A 24,029-nucleotide genomic window follows, 5' to 3' on the forward strand; every position below is an offset into this window, starting at 1 on the left:
TAACAGAAAAATATTTATTGAAATATAGCCGATATAACTATTTATCAATAGTTACTTAAACTAATGCATAGTTCGAGTAACTATAAAAAAAAATCAGAAAACTATATTTTTGACGCTATAATTCAGCTAACTATGCACTTTTATTTCAGTGTGACGTCTTTGATACTGCCTTTCTGTACACCTCTCGATTCAACAAACTACCGATAAAGACACTTACGTATAATTGTTCAATTAATTAAAATAAAAATAAGTAACCAAAAATTCACATGTTACTGTCTTATATTTTTGTCCGAAAGATGAATATTTTAGTGATTAATTGGCGAGGCAGTCTCTACACAAAAAAAAATGTCATTATGAGTCAAGTAATATTTACTTTATCCAAGTATATTCAACTGAAGATAAAATATATTCTTGAGTTAAGTAAATTTTTTTCTTGTATTGGTCAATCTTGGTTTAAGCAAATATTCTTTAGTTCCAACAAGCTTACCAACTTAAGTGAAGAAAAAAACCTCTTAATCCAAGTAAATCATTCTCTTGGTTTTTGAACTTGCTTGATGTACACACGGGGGCATCGAGGCGCGAATAGGACAGCAGCCGCGCGGAAACCCATTTTCAACATTAAATCAAAATTATTGTTTATGGAGCTAGAGTTCCGGTAGTCAAGACTTTTTTTCAGAAATTTCCTCCTTTTTAAGGATCTTTTTTCTGATTGTCGATATCACTTATAGTTATTGAGTTATTAACGCGACAAATTTCTAACCGTGTACTTTGTATAAGTCGAGCAAATACTTGTATATACATATATTTTTGTCACTACACACTTAACTGTAAAGCAGTAATATAATGGGAAATCAGCACGTTAAAAATTAATCAAAAATGTCTAATTAAATGAACACAAAAAATAAAAATCATGCATAAGGTTATTTTTTTAAATTTAATTCTTTATTAAAAAAATCTCGGTTTAGTTCCAAAAAATCACGTCGCCAACGTTGGCGCTACTTTCTCAAACCAAGAGAAAGATTTACTTGGGATAATGACATTATTAGTTCAAAAATAAATTTTTTCAACTAAGCTAGCAGAATAACTTGAAACAAGAAGTAAATTTTGAAGAAAATGATTTTCTTGAGTCAAGATGACTTTTTTTTCTGTGTAGAAGCATGCTCCCTTTAGATTAGTTAATAAATCACTATTTATTCATGAATTTTAAGCGCACATAATCTGTCAAAGATATTTCTGGATTACATTTTAATTTTACCATTTGCTTTCTTGATAACAAAATATTAAAATTCAATGAAAACTATTGAAATTCACCAATATAAAAAATTCCAATAACAGAAAAATATTTGTTAAAAAAGATAAAATTTTCTTGATTGGAAGCGAAAATCTGAAAATCGATGTAAGTGTTATACAACAAAGCCGTTCAGAAGTTCTAGAAGTAAACAGAGACCTATAATCAAGATTCTCATTAAATTACGATTACAGCAGTATAAAAAGATATCGACGGTATGGTTAGGTCACCGTGTTAAGTAGACAAACTTTTATTATCAACTAAGACAAAGGCAATAAGGAGTTTCCGTCGATGAAAGTCGCGAGAAAGTTGTTTTATTGCGAATTAGAATCGAGAGTGCCTCAAAAGGTGAATGAACGCAAATCACGAATTTATTCGCTCATCCTCTTTATAATTCGCATTGTAATCATTCCTTCTATAAAGTATAAAGTTGTTTTTATTTTGAATCAAGTTATACAGGCTTGATAGAGCGAAAGTGTAAAAATTCTCATCATTCAAGTAATATTTGCGCAAACGCTATATAAACAAAATATCACTCTCTTGTACTTGTTCTAGTTATTTTATAAGTATGCAATGTTCAGTAGGATAAAAGTGTACAATTTCCTATGACGGCTTACTAATATTGTTGCACTAAGAGTAAAAAAATCTAATAAAATTGTCACATATAAAGTAAAAAATTATTTTTTAAAAAATTTGAATTTTAATATTAAAAATTAATTTTATTATTTTAAACAGAAAATAAATTAAATCATATTTCTTCGGTAAATAATTATAAACTTTAATAATTAAATTATTTAACTGACCATTTTGCCCTAAAATGAACTGAAAAAGAATGAGCAATATTGTAATCTATATTATTAACAGAATAAGAAAAATTTTGTGTCCAGGATAGTCATATGCTAAAATCAGTTTTTCTAAGACACTCAAAAAAAAATTAATTTGTTTTGTACGTGGATAATTCTCTGTAAGGACGTCTTAAATCTGTACAAAATTGTCCGATCAAATTATTTTTGATTTTATTAGAAAAAAATTTAACAAAGGCTACAAAACTATCAGCTTAATTATAATAAATAAACAGCCGAATTAATTTTTGCTTTTTCGATATTTGTGTGTTTTTTGCCAATAACATTACAGGGGGCTGTTTTTTTTTATCAAATTGAGAAAAATCAAACAAACTATTTCAATGCATTCAACTTTTCAAGATCTCAATGAATGTTTACATTAATTAGAATAATATTAAGACTTATGGATTGAATTTTATAAATAAATTATAAATAAAAATAGTTGCCAGGGGACTGAGTTTTGAAGTGGCCCAGACACATATTTTCAGCACAAACGGTGTTTTGACTCTAAATAAAATGGCGATAAAGCACTAACAGCCCTATGGTTATTAACTCAAGGCTAGTTAGATCCTTATAAACCTTACAAAAGGTAAAATAACACGTTGGATTTTTAACTTCCCGCTAAGAAAATTGAAAATTTTCAAAAATCGGGAAGTTATTGGTTTTACCCCGTTTTTCGAAAATCGAGTTTTCATCAGATCTCGACGTTTTGAGGTCCTAGGAAGCTTTCCTGACTATTCCCGCGAAGGTGTCACTATGTCTGTATGTATGTGTGTGTGTGTGTGTGTGTGTGTGTGTGTGTGTGTATGTAAACCTCTTATAACTTTTGAACGGTTGAACCGATTTCATCGCGGTTGGTGCCATTCAAAAGGGCTTTGCCAAACTTAGATTTCCTGTTAATTTGAACCGATTCGGACCGATAGATTTTGAGAAATTTGGAGAAATCTAAAAAAAAGTAGGAAAAAAAATTTTTTCTGAAGTGGTTTTTTTGGGATAACTTTTAAACGGCTCAACCGATCGATTCCAAAAACTAATCAGCTCTCAACCTTGAAAAACCACGTCGATCGCCGCCAATCCGGTCAAAATCGGTTGATTCGTTCGAGAGATATCGTGAACGAAAGAAACCGAAAAAAGTGTTTTTTCAGAGTTACTCCGAAATTTCTAGTTTGACCAATTGAAACTTAGAAATTCTTTATGAGGCTTAAAAAACTGCGTAGAATGCCGCCAACCGCGTAAAAATCGGTTCATTCATTCAAAAGTTATTGCGGTATGAACATTCAAAAAATAGTGTTCTATGAAACTTCTATCAGACTTTTGAGCTCAAAGAGCTCAAAATCATAGAAAAGATATCTTTTTGAGCTTGGAGAGCTTAAAACAACATACAGATTGTACTTTTGAGCTCGAAGAGCTCAAAAAAGCGGCCAGGTATTAACGGAATTAGCGGGAAGTTGCAGGGATGGCCTTTAGGGTCAACCGTTTTCCTAATTTTTTTTTTGGCTTTGAACTTCTGGCAGGGCAATGATCTTAAAATGCCTGGGACAAACTTTGGTTTAATGAATTTAATGAAACAAATTAATTTTCGGTACTTTTTATTGAAGAAGATTGTTAGTTAACTAATTAAGTTTATAAACATTATGGACCAAATTATATATTATTGACGAATAACTTAAAATTCAATCTTAAAGTTTTAATTTTGGGAATGGGACAGCCCAGGGGACTGTTATTTCGGTGGTTTACGAATTTATAGCAAAAAAACTAAAATTTATTTCATTTTAGTTTTCAATGCTCTAAATAGAAATGTTTTTTTACTTTGGTAACAATTTTTTTTTAGTAACAAAACAACAATTTTTTCAATAAAAAAATGCCTGAGATAGCAAAAAATATCCTTACAGAAAATCACCCACGTATTTATTATTTTTGAGCTCATTGAACATTTTATGAACAATAATGTAAAAAAAAAATTGATTCTGAAGCTAGAAGGAAAATACTAACGTATGTATTGATGATTAAACTTACGTCTAATTTAAAAAATAAATTTCATAATAATAAACTGTGTTATGAAAAAATTTTCAAGGTTCATTCAAATCAGATCAGTTACCAAATACAAAAACAGCTGACTTGAAAAATAAATGAAATATTACATTAGTGATACAACATTCGTAAAAAAAAGTAATAAGCACACGCGTAATTCAATAAATTAAAACATTCTTCAATTAATTAAGTTACTAAATCAGTGTTTTGTTTTTATTTTGATGATTTAAATTACATGAAGTAAATAGTTGAGCAATGGAATATATATCCAAGTGAAAAGAAAATATTTACGAGTGAAAATGTATGGTTACATGATTTCTCAGCGTGTTCTATATTAAACGATCTTGATATGATAACATTATAACTGTCACTCAACGATGGTTTCAATACGGGAAAAATTTCCTGGGAAAAATTGCCGTGCTACTCACGTAGATTATGTGGAACACTTTTAAACTTCTGTGAACTTTATATTACATGTGAATCGAACGGTTAATTATCTTTTGTCGCAGATTTTTTGTCAAATTATTCTACAATTAAGTTTTCAATTTTTGAGAACAAAAAATTATTATTTTCATAGCTGGATTTTTTTTTTAAGTCAAATAAATGATAGAAGGCTTGAGTATATTAATTATTTCAAAATCGAATAATGTCAATGAATGATAAATAATTTATTTTATTGATATCTTTGTATCAGTACAAATTATTCTTATAATCGTATAATCGTACTACTTTGTAGTAAAATTAATCGTCGATTAAAGCTATAGTACAGAAGCTTCAATAATAATAAATATTTGAAATCACTATAAATAAAAAAAGGTTGTAGCATCATTTCGACTCTATAGTTCGGGTCAAAGCCCCTTAAATGATTTAAATCTAAAAACAATTTTAGATTGACAATTTGCTAATTCTGCTTTATTAAATCATGACTTGAGTTGAATTCCACTGTACTTTTTTAACTATTGACATTTTTAAGGACATGTAGTACGGTTTGATGTCGGTAATTCAGTCTGGACCAGTGACAACAAATGCCAATTTAATATATCGGTTTGTTTATTTGAAACACATGTAAAATGCACTGAAGGAGGTTATCAGACTGACTGTAAATGCTCTAAACACTGTTTAAAAAAATTATCTTATAATTTATTTGCATAACACATGAGTCCTGTGTAGAACAAGGATTTTTATGGCTTAAAACGATATATATAAAGTATATGAACTTGGTCTAATAATTAAATTGCACTGGCCCTGCAAAAAGCTTATTTTTATTGTACTTTGTCAAGATAATTAAGAAATTTTCTTGTATTTTAAAGAGATAATCCGGATCGAAGAAAATTATTTTAAAGACAGCTAGTTGTTTTGTTTAAACAATTTTTTGCCTTGAATTTTATCATCTTGACTCAAGAACATGTAGTACAGTCTAATGTCGGTAATTCAGACTGGACCAGTGACAGCAAATGCCAATTTAATATATCGGTTTGTTTATTTGAAACACATGTAAAATGCACTGAAGGAGGTTATCAGACTGACTGTAAATACTCCAAACACTGGTTAAAAAAATTAAAGTAGATAATTTACTTTTGGCACTCTCTTGCGGTCTACATCAAAGTATAGCAAATGAAATTTTTTGTTGATAATTAGTTTTCTACCCTAACCTAGCTGCATTTTAATAATTCTGTCTTATAAGTTATCTAAATTAAAATAAAGAATAACCAAAAAATTAAATCAATCTCTCCGATTATATTGGTTGTACGTTTATTAGTAATTTCTTTATAGTAAAGTTTATTTAGTTGAATATGTGATGGGTCCTGAGATAAGGCAGTTTTATGCGCGAACAATACCTATTTATTTATCATTTAGTTATTTTATTTCAATGATTGAATTTAAAAATAAAAGAATCAATTTACGAAGGATTATTTACTCTTGCCAAGTTTAATGATTTTTTATTCAATAATTGGTCATAAAGCGTCTTAGTATCTTGTTCAAAATTAAAATATTTCCCGTCCTACATGTTCTTAAGTTAATTGAAGAAAAGAAATAATATTTCATTCGTAAATTTGACCTGTAGTTTAGTATGCAGCGCATTATATCCTGAAAATTTTATCATTGCAAATAATGTCCACCTTTATTGTCGACATTACCGTGCATTTGCTGATGCGTAGGCTGCGTTGATTTATCAACCGACAGTTTGAATTTTTTAGAGAGTAAAATACTAATATAAATATAGTAATGTTGCGAGGTCCTGCGGTCGGAAATAATGAAATTGCAAGTATATTTAAAAGGAGAGAAAATAAGTATCTGCTAATGACGAATTCGGATTTAAATAGATTGCTCGAGTTCAAGCGGCTATATTCGTTCGTTGAACTCAACGAATTTAGAACCGCTTGTTTTAATCTTGTGGCGTTCAGGTTCGTCGGTCGATGACTTTTAAGTCTTTAATTCTGCATTGTTATCCTACTTTTGTCATTATCTTTTATCGCTTTCAAGTCATCTATATGTTATTTTCAATTTTCGCGGCAATACCTCGATTAAGGACATTAAGTATAAATTTAGGTTTCAATTTATATTGAAAGGAACCAAGACAAATATCATGTGCAAATTATTAATGTTACTATTATTAGTTAATAAAGTAAATATGGATCAACATTAACATAGTTTTCACGAAAAAAAGAAAATATTTCTACATTTTTGTGAAGAATAACAACATTTTTTGTATTTTAAGACAGTGTATTTATATCCTGTATAAGTGCATTTTCCAAAATAGAGATTAATTTTGCTACTGCGATATTTAAATATTGTAATAGAATATGTAAAATTTTTTATATTGGCACATTAGAATAGTTTTCATTGAATTTTAATATTTTGTTATCAAGAAAGCAAATGATATAATTAAAATGTAATCCAGATATATTTTTGACAGATTATGTGCGCTTAAAATTCATGAATAAGTAGTGATTTATTGACTAATCTAAAGGGAGTAGCTTCTAGAGACTGCCTCGCCAATTAATCACTAAAATATTCATCTTTCGGACAAAAATATAAGACGGTAACATGTGAATTTTTGTTTACTTATTTTTATTTTAATTAATTGAACAATTATTCGTAAGTGTCTTTATCAGTAGTTTGTTGAATCGAGAGGTGTACAGTAAGGCAGTATCAAAGACGTCACACTGAAATAAAAGTGCATAGTTAGCTGAATTATAGCGTCAAAAATATAGTTTTCTGATTTTTTTTTATAGTTACTCGAACTATGCATTCGTTTAAGTAACTATTGATAAATAGTTATATCGACTATATTTTAATAAATATTTTTCTGTTATTAGAATTTTTTATATAGGTGTATTTGAATAGTTTTCATTGAATTTTAATATTTCGTTATCAAGAAAGCAAATGATATAATTAAAATGTAATCCAGATATATTTTTGACAGATTATATGCGCTTAAAATTCATGAATAAGTAGTGATTTATTAACTAATCTAAAGGGAGCATGCTTCTAGAGACTGCCTCGCCAATTAATCACTAAAATATTCATCTTTCGGACAAAAATATAAGACAGTATCATGTGAATTTTTGGTTACTTATTTTTATTTTAATTAATTGAACAATTATTCGTAAGTGTCTTTATCGGTAGTTTGTTGAATCGAAAGGTGTACAGAAAGGCAGTATCAAAGACGTCACACTGAAATAAAAGTGCATAGTTAGCTGAATTATAGCGTCAAAAATATAGTTTTCTGATTTTTTTTTATAGTTACTCGAACTATGCATTAGTTTAAGTAACTATTGATAAATAGTTATATCGATTATATTTTAATAAATATTTTTCTGTTATTAGAATTTTTTATATAGGTGTATTTGAATAATTTTCATTGAATTTTAATATTTCGTTATCAAGAAAACAAATGTTAAAATTAAAAAGTAATCCAAATATATTTTTGACAGATTATATGCGCTTAAAATTCATGAATAAGTAGTGATTTATTAACTAATCTAAAGGGAGCATGCTTCTAGAGACTGCCTCGCCAATTAATCACTAAAATATTCATCTTTCGGACAAAAATATAAGACAGTATCATGTGAATTTTTGGTTACTTATTTTTATTTTAATTAATTGAACAATTATTGGTAAGTGTCTTTATCGGTAGTTTGTTGAATCGAAAGGTGTACAGAAAGGCAGTATCAAAGACGTCACACTGAAATAAAAGTGCATAGTTAGCTGAATTATAGCGTCAAAAATATAGTTTTCTGATTTTTTTTTATAGTTACTCGAACTATGCATTAGTTTAAGTAACTATTGATAAATAGTTATATCGACTATATTTTAATAAATATTTTTCTGTTATCGTGTTAAACAAAAAATTATTAGGTGACTGAAAGGTTGTTGCGGGCGATGTCTCAGATAGCTTAACTGGAAGAGCCCTTAGTGCGTAACCAAAAGATCCGGTTTCGATTCCCGGTCCGGGCTGTCCGAATTATTTTTCTGTTTTCTAAGTTAAAGTTAATCAAGATGATTAAGCCCTTATTTAACTAAAAATAGTTTGTTACTATTGGGGTTCAATATAATAAATTATTTAAGGTCTTAGAACTTGAATTAGTGGTGATGTTATTTAACTAGACTTTCCTTGTATTTTTCTCTTAATGTATCCAATCGATAATTGAATTAAAAAATACTTTTTAAATAAATTACAGGATTTAGTATCGAATATAATCATTTAAAAAAACAAGTGTAGATAATTTATTTAAATTATTTCGGCAACAAATATCATTAACCCCAACGAATAACATAAAACTTTAAACTGTGGTTTAAATTCAAAATAACTGTTAATTTAAATAAGATACATTGTAAGATATGTAATTACAAGCAAAGTTGTCATTTAGCATGACTTGCAATTAAAATTTAAAGAATGTTAGCTAAAAATTCTAGCCTTAGTCTAGACTAATAATTTTGAACTCGCAGCAGGAGACCTATCCAAAAATCCTGAAAAATAATTTGTTTAAATCCTTAGACTGGCAACAAGCTTAGCATTTCAATGGATGAAAGATTATTCAGTAGTCACGTCAGGCACTGAGGTACTCTTGGTAATTTATGGTTACAAGTTTAAGTGAAGAGTGTGAAAACCGCACAACTATAGAATTTAGCCGCAAACTTTACAGCTTTCCTTATAAATCTCCACCTTTGACATTAAGAAAAATGAAAGTGCTTCAGCAAAGCAAGAAGTTTGTTTGAAATAAATAAAATTAGAATTTTTAGGATCAATAAAATGATACGTATTGAAAAGACATATTTTCTGACATACTTTCAGACGCATTAATCTATTTAAATAAAGTTTAGTGTTTAGGCTTTCGGAATTGTAGGCCATGTAATAGTATGCCAGTAAAACCAGTTTTGTAGACTTGATATTATTTGAACGACGCTGAAAGCGAAAGGACAGACACAATACGAAGAAAAAAAAATGTTACAAGTTAAATTACTGGTTCCCGTTAAAAGGTTTGTCTTAGTATCTACCAAGATTGAGATAGGCCACTAACTTTACCGTTAACTTATGACTTAATAATTGTTATTCCTAACTCGTTTCTCAACATATACTACCGAAACACGGGTCAGGTATTGAGTTGAGCGTTAGATTACTTCTATAGTAGCTACTCCCACTTTTTGAATAATTCAAACGTTTGAATTAAGTGTTGGTATTTAATTTAAATAATTTTGCAATATTTTTTTGGCCAAATTTTTGCAAAATTTGACATATTAGTAAATTATAGTAAGATAATAAGCCCACTAAATTTTAGAAAAGCTCTAGAGAAACACTAAAAAAAACCATTTCAATTATTTTTAATTTTCACTTCAAACTTTTATGTTAATGTAAATTTTGTTCAATATTTTACTAATTCAAAGCAATAGAAATTTTTTATTTTTTATCATGAATATTTCACTAATTAAAATCAGTTATTGTCTTAAATTTAACAATTTTAAACTCGAAAAAAAATTGAATTTTATTTTTGATAGTAATGATAAAGATTGTTTTTAAGCTTAACAATTTTTTCTCTAGTAGAAAATTAAAACTGTAATCAAAAATAAATTTTTCGAATCGATCAATTTTTGGTAGAGTTGAAGCTATTCATGTGGTATTACCAAATTTTTTATTAAAAATTAATGTATGTACTATTTGTTGTAAAAAGATTGAATCTTACTCATTTAGTTAGTTAATTTTATCTCTAAATTACTTTTTATAAACATTTTGATTACTTTTTATTAAGTTAGTACCCTCGGTTAGAGATTTATCGTTCAGAATTTGATGAAATTTGACATATTAGTAAATTACAGTAAGATAATAAGCCCACTAAATTTTAGAAAAGCTCAAGAGAACCACTCAAAAAATGTTAACCTTTTAAAGTTTTAGAGTTAAACGTTGTCTTATAAAAAATTACAGTTTTTATTTTATGTTATAAAAAATTACCTTCAGATTTAAATAAAAATTTAAGTGATGAAAATAGGTATTTTTTATTCCACCTGTTCCTTTCCGTTCTTCGTATTTAACCTACAGATCATCCGACAATAATTAAGTATCATCATCCAAAACAGTTGAATTCTAAAAGTGTATTATTAAATTACGAAATTGACTCAGACATTGAAAAAACCGTTAAAGCGACAAGGAGACGAGGTGTCATGAAAATAATCCTTGATCCTAATGACGGGTTACTCGTGCCAATTGGCGTTTGAACCTACAAGCTATAGAGCGGTAAAGTAACTCAAATACAAAACAATTCAATTTAAGCGTTAAAAAAAAAACTTTTAGCATCCGTTTGTATGACCAGTATTTAATTGAAGTTCTTATACCTAAAATTATTTATTATATTGAACCCCGATAGTTACTTAAACTATTTCTAGTCAAATAAGGGCTTAATCATCTTGATTAACTTTAACTTAGAAAACAGAAAAATAATTCGGACAGCCCGGACCGGGAATTTAACACGATAACAGAAAAATATTTATTAAAATATAGTCGATATAACTATTTATCAATAGTTACTTAAACTAATGCATAGTTCGAGTAACTATAAAAAAAATCAGAAAACTATATTTTTGACGCTATAATTCAGCTAACTATGCACTTTTATTTCAGTGTGACGTCTTTGATACTGCCTTTCTGTATACCTTTCGATTCAACAAACTACCGATAAAGACACTTACGAATAATTGTTCAATTAATTAAAATAAAAATAAGTAACCAAAAATTCACATCTTACTGTCTTATATTCTTGTCCGAAAGATGAATATTTTAGTGATTAATTGGCGAGGCAGTCTCTAGAAGCATGCTCCCTTTAGATTAGTTAATAAATCACTACTTATTCATGAATTTTAAGCGCACATAATCTGTCAAAAATATATCTGGATTACATTTTAATTTTACCATTTGCTTTCTTGATAACAAAATATTAAAATTCAATGAAAACTATTCAAATACACCAATAGAAAAATATTTATTAAAATACAGTCAACATAAATATTTATCAATTAAACTAATGCGAGTAACTGTAAAAAAAAAAATCAAAAAACTATATTTTTGTATAGAAAATAAAACTAAGAAAATCTAGTTAAATAGCATTACAACTATTTAATTGAAGTTCTTATACCTAAAATTATTTATTATATCGAACCCCAATAGTTACTTAAACTATTTTTAGCTAAATAAGGGCTTAATATTCATCTTGATTAACTTTAACTCAAAAAACAGAAAAATAATTCAGACAGCCCGGACCGGGAATCGAACCTGGATCTTTTGGGTATGCACTAAGGGCTCTTCCAGTTACGCTATCTGAGACATCGTCCATTACAACCTTTCAGTCACCTAATACTTTTTTCTTCAACACAATAGAAAAATATTTATTAAAATCTAGTCAATCTAACTATTTATCAACAATTACTGAAACTAATGCATAATTCAAGTAATTCTAAAAGAAGTCCTAAAACTATATTTTTTACTAGACTTTTCTCCAGTGTAATAAATTTTCCAACAAAATCTATCAATACAAAAAATCAAAATAACGTGAGCAACAAAGAGCCCCCAAAAGAAGGAGATAGGTTATAGCAACAGCATTTAAGAAGACAAGTACAGTGTACAGTGGTGAGGAATAATTCGCGCAAGCGCTGAACTCCGCGATATATCCTGGCGCGGTAAACTCACTCGCGCGTTGTACAGCATGCCATACACAACCACTAACCACGCTTAGCTCTTTTTTTGCTACACGTGACCACGCCGTCTGGTTCTCCACGCAAAATAACAGTTTCATTTAACAACTCAATGAGAAACAGGTGACTATTCTAGCATCACCCTTAAATAACTAATTAATTAATTATTTTCAATCAAACTCTAAATCTTAGTGACGTGCTCGGTCTAAGTGTCAGTGATAGCTCTATAGCTCTAGTTTTAGGTTTAAAGACTCTCTAAACAGACTTTAGTTCCAACAAATCACTTGTGGGTGATGATTGACAGACAGGTTGAAACCTGGTGTGTGCAAACTATGACTGTCCAAGAATTGAAGCCCCGGGGGGGCGCAGAGGGCCTAAATAATGGATCCGGAGACATTCTTTCACCCTCAGAGGTCCTGGAGAACGATAAGGACTCTTTTCGGGACGCCTATCCTCCTCAGGACAGTGAAAATCTTTTGGGAAGGGTCCTCGCTGGTAAGAATAACACTAATTAATTAATTAATTAATTAATTCTCGGTTTTGATGATAAAATTCGGAAATAGTTACTGTTTAGCGGGCGCGGCGTACGCGGAGGCGGCAGTTTCACTTTCCAGCGTTGGAATGTAGGTCGAGGGACCCAGTGCGAGGCTAGTTCGTTGCCCCTCAACGGCCTTCCACTCTTTGGTTGGCTATTTTTCTCCCTCTTAAATATTTTTCGCATGTGGCCGCACTAGTTATAGCCTAGATAGCTGTAGAGGAGGCTACCAGAGGAAATATCGGTTCACACCATACTTCTCCCCACCAGTGGCTCCCAATTTGCACACACACACACACACACACACCACACACACACACGCTCAAGAATGATTACTAGTACATAGTATAGGTTACTCCCACCTAGACGGTATTCTATTCTGCTATTTAACAAGTGTGTGTGTGTGTGTGTTTATAAAGGTGTGAAGGTGTGCATGTGTGCATGTGTCATAAACCCCACTCTCAATGTCCCATTGGCCTGAGAGTCATGGCACGAAAGTGGGTCGGTGGGGCCTTGGCGCTTAGCTAGTTCGTTCACCCTGCTCGACCCGTAACTGGGGCAAGATGAAATTAACTGACGTTGCTCTCTGTCTCTCTCTCTCTTTAACTTTAGCACTCTCTCACTCTCTCTTACTCCCTCTCTGGGTGTATAATAAAACTATCCATGACGGTACTGATAAAGTTCAACAAACTTCAACTGGGACTTTTCCCCACCTCCCACAACATTTACTCTTGTCGTTCCCTTCTTCAACAAATATCTCCCCCACTTTCATCACACATCGAAGGTCACGATACACTAGTTACTACACTATGTAGCAATCATTACTATCATCGCTATCGATTCCTTTCGATATTTTCTACTCTCCTCTATTATTTAAAAAATTATTATGTAATTCTTTTTTATTTATTATTATTTATTTATTATGTATTGTGAAATAATAAATTTTTAAAAAGACAAATTTTTATGGTTTACTTATAATGAGAGAAAGTAAGCTTGGGATACCGATGCAATGATCACTCTCACTTGTCCCCTCTTTCTTTAGTCTTCTTATTATTGTTGTTGTTGATGTTGTGAGTCTTGGGCTACCTTAACTCACCTTTCTCTTATGAGGGGATTATACCGAGCCAGGTAGAAAGAATGCTTTCACCCAGAGTTACCACGTCATCTTACAACCTTTCATTTCCTTCTTTATAAACACAATAGGGCACTGACCTATCCACTATCACTCTTAATTCTAATGAAATTAAAAGTGTCCTATTACTTATTATTGGATTTTTTTTTTAATAAAAAATTTTTTCACTAATAAATTTAACTGGTGAATAATGACTTTTGTTAAATTAAACTGTACTTTTTTAATTATATAGACGATTTTGAAAATATAAGCTCATCCCGATGTTAGACTCGTCGAGAGCTTTCATTTGAGTACCCACATCAATTTTTCATATATTTTATATATTTATATATATGTATATATCAAAAATATATAAAAACGCATGTGGGTATTCAAATGAAAGCTCTTGATGAGTGTAACATCGGAATGGGCTTATATCCTTAAAAATATCAATTGTTAATGAATGATATTGAATTTTGTCAACTAATGAGATTTTTAAAGATATAAGCTCATCTTGAAGTTACACTTATCAAGAGCTCTCATTTGAGTACCCACATACATTTTGATATATTTTTTATATATACATATATATAATATATATAAATATATGAAATATATGAAAAATTGATGTGGGTACTCAAATGAAAGGTCTTGATGAGTGTAACAACGGGATGAGTTTATATCTTTAAAAATGTCGGTAGTTGACAAGATACAAGGTCATTTCTTGATTATTGATATTTTTTGAGATATAAGCTCATTTCAATGTTACACTGATCAAGACCTTTTATTTGAGTACCCACGTGGTATTTTTTATATATTTTATATATATATATATATATATAGTATTTGTGAAATATATAAATATATAAAATATATGAAAAATTGATGTGGGTACTTAAATCAAAGGTCTTGACGAGTGTAACATCGGAATGAGCTTATATCTTTAAAAATGTCAATATTTCACAAGATACAAGGTCATTTCTTAATTATTAATATTTTTAAAGATATAAGCTCATCCTGATGTTACACTCATCAAGACCTTTCATTTGAGTACCCACTTGTATTTTAATATATTTTTCATATATACATATATATATATATATATATATATATATATATATATATATATATATATATTTATATATATGTATATATATATATATATATATATATATATATATATATATATATATATATATATATATATATGTATATATGAAAAATTGATGTGGGTACTCAAATGAAAGGTCTTGATGAGTGTAACATCAGAATGAGCTTATATCTTTAAAAATATCAATAATTCACAAGTTACAAAATTTTGTTTCTAATTTCTTTTAATTTTAATGGTAAAAAAAAAATTTTTTTTTCTTTCAATTTTGGATTATTAATTTTTATGCCATTGAAATAAAAATCTCATAAGACTTTAATCTATCTAAAATAATAAATTAACATAAAAAGTATGTCTTATCATATTTTAAAAATTGTTCACACAAAAGTTAATGAATTAAGAAAACAAAATTTAGTTTAAATTAAAACAATTGAACATTTTTTTTATCAATAGCAAATATTACATTTATTAAAATAAATTATGCAGTGTTAATAATTAACAAACATTATTAATTATAAATTACAATTAAAGAATAAAGTTCATTTACTTTATGTAATCATTCAAGTTAAAATAATCTTTATTATTTCCTATAAAAATCCTACTAAAGAGTTATTATTTAATATTAATTTTATGTATTATTATTGTTATTAATTACAATAACTTTTGTAGAGTAAATATTGATGCAAAGATAAAATTTGTTAACTCGATTAGGTATAATTCGATTTTATTTCATTCTAAATTTTAAGTTAGATAATACGGGGTCTGTGATTACACGTGTATAAAAAATTATTCAAATTATGTTTAAACATTTTTTTGGGGCGGACATTGTTATCTTTTGCAGACTTGAGTTACCCTAATTGACAGTATAAGTAACGAAAGTTTATAATGTACCGAGATACTTTACTAAAGAAAAATTAATCAAAAAACTTTAATCAAGAGAATAATTAATGAACTAAATTAATTATTTTAAAAAGTTTCATCGTCTTCAATATTAAAAAAAAAAAAGAAGCTGTTATTTTCCAAAATGTTTTTTAAAGCAAATTTTTAGGAGGATAATTGTACTTTTTGAATATTATGTTTGGTAAAAAATTTATTTAACAATTTTTTTATTTTTATAAATTATAATTGGTAATAATTTGGTCATTGAATTTTATAAACTCAGCAATTTAAAAATAAATAAGACGGTTTTAATTATAAATATAATTTTATCTAATAAATTTCCGCAAATGTGTATTAAGATTATTAAAATTTTCAAATTTGGTAATTGTACCTAATTACATTGTTAAAAAAAATTTTTTTGAAGCAAATTTGCGTGATAATAATTGTAGTTTTTTAAAACTAGGTTTAATAAAAAAATTTTTTTATTTTTATAATAATATGTAATTTTACAAAATCGGGCATGTAAAATTACAAATACGGATTTTATCTACTAAAATTTCGCTAATTTTTATTAAAATTACAAAAATTCAATTAAAATTACAATAAAAATTTATAATTTAATCGTTTATTTACTAAGTTTAATCTACAAAAATTTGATTTTTTTTTTTATAAAATCTAATATTTTATTTTAGCGTATTTTTGTCTGGTAATTTAACCATTGTTTTGTCAAATATTTAATAAACTAATTTTTAAAGCATAATATGCTTAGAAAAATTATTAAACTTAATAAATAGATTTTAAACTTATAATATCATATTTTAATCTTTCATAAATAATTAAATTATTCATAAACTAGACATTTTATATTAAATTATCTTTGTTTGATAAAAAATTACTAAATTTATGCAAATTTTTAATAGTGCATTTCTGGAGAAAAATTTTTTTATTCTTTATCAATTATTATTAGTAATAATAAGTATGTAATTTTACAAAATCGGGTATGTAAAAATAAAAAAAATGGTTTTAACTAAAAAATAAAATTTTATCTACTAAAATTCCTCAAATTTGTATTAAGATTACAATTTTATTAAAATTACAATAAAATTTTCTAATTTTATCAGTTCAGTCTAAAAAAATTTGATTTTTATTTTTTTATAAAATTCTGTATTTTATTCTACCATTTTTTCATCTTGTCAACCATAAATTATTAATTTCTTTTATAAACTACACAAAAAAAAAAAAAAATTTCTTGCTTAAAAAAAATTTTAATTTAAGGAAGACAAAAGTCATTTTAGATCAAAAATATTCTTTAGAAAAATTAATTTTTAAAAAAATTTTCTTGGCTTAAAAAAATTTTGACTTTATTTAAAAAATTTTCAATCTTCCTTAATATTTTCTTGAGCCAAGAAAATTTACCTCCTAGTCAATAATTTTTTTTTTCATTATAAAAAAATTAAATTTAAAATTATTTTCACCAAATTTCAAAAAATTTTCAACAATATTAAGACGAAAACTTCTTAAATAAATTTTTTTTCCAAGTTTAAACAAATTTATTACAAGTATCTAAAAAGTAACTTGAATGTTTTTTTTTTTATAAACAGTTACTTTAAAAATAAACCCGAAGGTATTTCTTACCTCACTGTCCATTCAACAGTTGATTATAGTTTCTTTTTTTACTCTATATATTACCTCATACTTTCACTGAGAGTTACAAACCGATTATACGGTACTTATGTACCTTCCAGCTGCTCGAATCAACTCTAATTTTCGGTAATTTCAATTATCTATTACATATTAAAATATATTTATAATTTTTGGTATCTCTCTCTCTCTCTTTTTCTTTCCTTGAGTATTTTCTAATTGCGTGATGGTGACTTGTACTCAACCGGCAACCTCAAAATGAAGTCGCGGGCAATGGCCTAGCTCCTCCCGGTCTCCGTTGACCTCGATCAGATACGCTGAAAGCCTCCGAGAGTGTTACCCCTCTGTGTTTTATAACAGTATAGTTATGCTAAATTTTATTCGGGGTCAAATTATGGCTAAATCTCCTTGGGTTTATGTATAAATGTCTATTGTGTAAAGACAACATATATAAAATATTTATTTATTATTATTAATGTGGATGATGCAAACCCCTCTGGTCGTTATTTAAAAACTCCTACAAAATAATCCTCTCGGTTGATTTTTATTTATATATATAATTCTCTTTCTTTCGGTCGCCTCATATCAAGGTGAACAACCTCTAACTGTGTCGGGGGCTCTTATCTCGTGCTCTCAGTCGCTTATCGGACGATTCTTTCGTGCCAAGAACACGTTACAAAAATACTCGAGTATTTAAGATTTATCTTTTTACAATATTTTCTGTTTTTATTTCATTAAATAATATTTATTCAATATAAAACACTTGTAATATTATACAAGTATTAGGGTGGTAATAATATTTTAGATTTTTTTTTTTTAGCTAAATATTTTAGTTTGTCATTTTTTTAATGCCCTCTCTATTTAAATTGTCGCAATAAAAAAAATTGTAAAATCTTTTTTTATCTTTAGAAGATTGTAAAATTTAAATATTTTTAATTTTAATTAAAATATTTTTAAGCAACTTTTAAAATTAAAAAAAAAAATTTTAGCAAAAAAAAAATTATTTATAAATCTTTACAAAATTTTTTTATCAAGCTAATTTATAAACAAAATAGTAATAATAAATAAATAATAAAAGTAATAGATAATAATAATAATAACCACCAAACTTGCAGTCACTATGTGACTGCTGTATTTGTGAACTATAAATAAATAAAATTTTGTTTTATTAAATAATGATTTTTGTTAAATTACACTGTAATTTCTTAACTATTGATATTTTTAAAGATGTAAGCTCATTTTGATGTTACACTCATCAAGAGCTTTCATTTGAGTACCCACATGCATTTTTGATATATTTTTCATATATACATATATATAATATATATGAATATATAAAATATATGAAAAATTGATGTGGGTACTCAAATGAAAGGTCTCAATGAGTGTAATGTCGGGGTGAGCTTATTTTTTTAAAAATATCAATAATTAAGAAATAAACTTGTATCTTGTCAAATACTGACATTTTTGAATATATAAGCTCACCCCGAGATTACATTCATCGAGACCTTTCATTTTAGTACCTACATCAATTTTTCATATATTTATATATATTATATGGGTGATTCTCTGTACGGATGATTTTTGCTGTCCCAAGCATTTTTTTATTAGAAAAATTGTTATTTTGTTTTCTAAAAAAAATTTATTACGAAAGTAAAAAAACATTTCTATTTAGAGCATTGAAAACTAAAATGGAATAAATTTTGGTTTTTTTGCTATAAATTCGTAAACCACCGAAATGTCAGTCCCCTGGGCTGTCCCATTTCCAAAATTAAAACTTTAAGATCAAATTTTAAGTTATTCGTCAATAATATATAATTTGGTCCATAATGTTTATAAACTTAATTAGTTAACTAACAATCTTCTTCAATAAAAAGTACCGAAAATTAATTTGTTTCATTAAATTGATTAAACCAAAGTTTGTCCCAGGCATTTTAAGATCAGTCCCCTGCCAGAAGTTCAAAGCCAAAAAAAAAAAATTCAACGTGTTATTTTACCTTTTGTAAGGTCTATAAGGATCTAACTAGCCTTGAGTTAATAACCATAGGGCTGTTAGCGCTTTATCGGCATTTTATTTAGTGTCAAAGCACCGTTTGTGCTGGAAATATGTGTCTGGGCCACTTCAAAACTCAGACCCCTGGCAGCTATTTTTATTTATAATTTATTTATAAAATTGGATCCATAAGTCTTAATAATATTCTAATTAATGTAAACATTCATTGAGAACTTGAAAAGTTGAATGCATTGAAATAGTTTGTTTGATTTTTCTCAATTTGATAAAAAAAATCAGTCCCCTGGCAATCAGTCCCCTGTGATGTTATATGGCAAAAGATACACAAATATCGAAAAAACAAAAATTAATTCGGCTGTTTATTTATTATAATTAAGCTGATAGTTTTGTAGCCTTTGTTAAATTTTTTTCTAATAAAATCAAAAATAATTTGATCGGACAATTTTGTACAGATTTAGGACGTCCTTACAGAGAATCACCCATGTTAATTATTTTGAGTAAAAAAGTTAGGTTGAACGCTAAAATTAATTAAAAAATGAATTTCTTTAATACCAATAAACGATTTATTGCGTAGCAATAAATCATTTATTAAATACTACTAAATATTTATTTGGTGGAAATTAATGGGCTTTAATAAATTATTTAGTAACTATTACTAAATATTTGGTAATTAAAGGTTTGTTACTAAATAAATTAGTATCTTTTACTAAATCCTTTTATCAAAGTCCTCGATAAATATTTTAAAATAATTTTATTATTATTTATTCAATTATATTCCAATATTTTTTATTAGAATTAATAAATCTAATTGACTTGTAAATAAAAATAAAAAAAAATAAATATTACAAAATACAAAGCGTAAAAAAAAATAATACAAATATAACACAAGTAGTTACGGATGTAATGATAGGGGATGTGTGCAAGAGGGTGGAAAAGCTCATCGACTCTGCTATCCAGAGCTTCGAGGTCACGGGTTCGTTCACCGGGCAGTGTGCTAGTTGCGCTCAAACTAGGCCAGGTTTCTTCCCAGGGGAAGATACTGTATACATCAGATGGACTTTTTAAAACTAAATATTGTTATTATATTTACGCAACTTTTTTTTTTAAATTAATATTTTTTTTTTTTTTTTTTTTTAATTACTACGATTAAAATAACAAAAATACAAGATAATTTTTAAATACCGCAGCTGGATCTTTAAAGACCAAATTTAATAACTGGATCAAAGATATATATTTCCCGCAATGATATACTTAGTACCGGGCAAAGCTGGGTCGATGAGATCGACGATTCCGGGCTCATTCGCTGGGTTAGAGGTCATTGTCTTCGGTGACCTATCAAACTCCGTCGTATATAAGTAATCTCTATAATATATGTTCTAAGCGCACGATCGCATCACAGTTTACAGCTGTCAAATGTACGTTTTATTGAGCACAACTTTTTTTTTTTTTTTTAAGTGTGTATTACTGTTATCAAAACTTATGTATGTCATTTTACAAATTATTACAATATCCTAATTTACTGATAATTGTTGATAAATAGAAATTATAAGTTAAAAACATTGTGTTTACATTTTATGTATAAGTGAAAGGCAATAAAATTATTTAATAGTATCTTCTCCCTTTCACTGGCATTTCGACGCGTCATTCTTGGCTCATGGGTCCAGTAACTCTAGATTACTTTTACTTTCGTATCCATTAGTTTCGAGATATAAAAAATAAATACGTTTTTTGTATTAATCTTTCAATTTTTTTAGGAATTATAATTAATATTTTTAGAAGGATTTAGTCCAATTTAATAAGATTTTGTAATAGTTATTAAATTATTTAGTAACAAACCTTTAATTACCAAATATTTAGTTATCTATATTATTAAGAGAATAAGAAAAATTTTTTGTCCAAGATAGTCATATGATAAAATCGGTTTTTTAAAATGAAATTTGGAGTCATTAAAAAGGTATTGATTTGAATTTGTGCCTTTTCAAGGTTTCATATCATTCTCACCCACAGTCACTTTATTATGATAAGTATTTAGACTGCATTCAAAAATTCTTTATCTCTAGATACTTACATAAGAAATTACCTTGTATCTTGTGAAATATTGACATTTTTAAAGATATAAGCTCATCCCGATGTTACACTCATAAAGGCCTTTCATTTGAGTACCCACATCATTTTTTCATATATTTATATATATTGTATATTTATATATATGTATATATGAAAAATATGTCAAAATGCATGTGGGTACTCAAATGAAAGATCATGATGAATGTAACATCAAGATGATCTTATTTTTTTAAAAATATCAATAATTAAGAAATGACCTTGTATTTTGTGAACTATTGACATTTTTAAAGATATAAGCTCATTCTGACATTACTCTCATCAAGACCTTTCATTTGAGTACCGACATCGATTTTTCATATATTTATATATATTACATATATGTATATATAAAAAATATATTTAAATGCATGTGGGTACTCAAATGAAAGCTTTTGGTGAGTGTAACATCAAGATGAGCTTATATCTTGAAAAATATCAATAATTAAGTAATGACTTTGTATTTTGTGAACTATTGACATTTTTAAAGATATTAATAAGCTCATTCCGATATTACACTCATCGAGACCTTTCATTTGAGTACCCACTTCATTTTTTCATATATTTATATATATTGTATATTTATATGTATGTATACATAAAAAATATGTCAAAATCCATGTGGGTACTCAAATGAAAGCTCATGATGAGTGTAACATCAAGATGAGCTTATTTTTTTAAAAATATCGATAATTAAGAAATGACCTTGTATTTTGTGAACTATTGACATTTTTAAAGACATAAGCTCATTCTGACATTACTCTCATCAAGACCTTTCATTTGAGTACCTGCATTAATTTTTCATATATTTATATATATTATATATATGTATATATGAAAAATATAGGAAAATGCATGTGGGTACTCAAATGAAAGCTCTTGATAAATGAAACATCAAGATGAGCTTATATCTTTAAAAACTTCAATAGTTAAAAAAGTACAGTGCAATTTAACAAAAGTCATTATTTAATAAAGCAAAATTTTATTTATTCATAGTTCAGAAGTCACGACAAAAGATATTTTTTTCTCCCAAATAAATGACTAAAAATTTTGTTACTAAATTCTTCTATCAGTGTAATTTAGTGCCGTAAAATTTATAAAAAATTCAAGCTCTTTTTTCTTATTTTAAATTTTTACCGAGAAAATTTTTTTGCATAGAATAACTAAAATATATGGCTTGACCGATTGACCGAACAAACAACTAGAAAGGTCTAGAAATTTCACCACTTTTTTTTCCCTCCATAAAGTAAAAGGATTAATAGAAGATTCTAAGGTTAGAAAAGTGAATACAATGACCATGAAAAATTTTTCAGTTTAATAGTTTTATTACTAAAGGTCGAAAAAAAAGTTGGAGCAAAAATTCTATTAACTTAAAAATATGAAAATTTTTTTTCAAGCCCTTCGGCCTACTTAAGTTATATACAGCCCAGTTAACTTCTCAATGTGACCTTTTTTTTTCATTTAACATTTATTACCAAAAGCTAGTCTCCGTTTTATTTTTATTACAGTTACGGGTAAAAATATACGGGCTGTTAAAAGTTTAACCGTAATATCTGTATTGAGAAAATCCTTTTTTTTTTTTTTTTTTTTTTTAATCGTTTGTCAACCGTTAGAACTATAACAGCATAAATTTTATTTAAATTTTACTTGGGTTTACTTTGGAAAAGTCTTTCACCTTTCTTTAAACCGGAAAGAATTATAAACCTTATTTTTTTATTCTAAAGTCATAAATATTAAGAATAATGGAATAAAAAGAAAAAAAAATGTTCAAAAAATAAAATTTTTAAATTAAATTAAAAATTACTTTTAAAGGAAAAAATATTGAAAATTTTTATTTAAAAATAATCATTTTAATACCCTTCAGACGTTACTTCTTTCCGGTCATTACATTTATGTTGACGATCATGCCGTAAATAGTATTGTGTTTAAATTTGATCTCATTTCCTTAAATCTTTAATGTTCTTTTTAATTATTGGAATTTCAAAATATAAAAAGGAAGTCTTTATAATTGTTAATTAAAGTTCACTGAACATTTTTTAAAGTTATAAATTATCACTTTCATTTTTTCTTATTACGTTTCACCTCATTAAATTAATGATTAATTTTATTTTTAGATTGTTAAGATTTTATATCAACCAAAAAAATATTTTTAAGTACACAGAAAGACAAATTTCTTGACTTAAATTAAATTTTCTATTATTAAATTTAATAAATAGATATTAAACTAACAATATCGTAAAATTACCTTTAATAAATTAATAATTTTTTATCATAGACTTTAAATTTAATTTTACAA

General features: G+C 27.3%; 1 protein-coding gene across 2 annotated transcripts in view; it reads left to right on the forward strand.

The window, feature by feature from the left end:
- Nucleotides 1-24,029, forward strand: part of LOC123271088 (nuclear hormone receptor E75) — a 178,000-nt gene that overhangs the window by 71,419 nt on the left and 82,552 nt on the right. The window contains exon 1 of one of the 2 annotated variants that reach the window (XM_044737328.1): nucleotides 12,639-12,840. The exons of the other annotated variant lie outside the window; for it this stretch is intronic. Coding sequence (XP_044593263.1) covers nucleotides 12,639-12,840 — 202 coding nt within the window. Of the gene's footprint in view, nucleotides 1-12,638; nucleotides 12,841-24,029 lie in introns of those variants that run through there. 2 annotated transcript variants of the gene reach the window in all.

Source organism: Cotesia glomerata, linkage group LG8 (genome assembly GCF_020080835.1).
Source record: "Cotesia glomerata isolate CgM1 linkage group LG8, MPM_Cglom_v2.3, whole genome shotgun sequence".
Lineage (NCBI taxonomy): Eukaryota > Metazoa > Arthropoda > Insecta > Hymenoptera > Braconidae > Cotesia > Cotesia glomerata.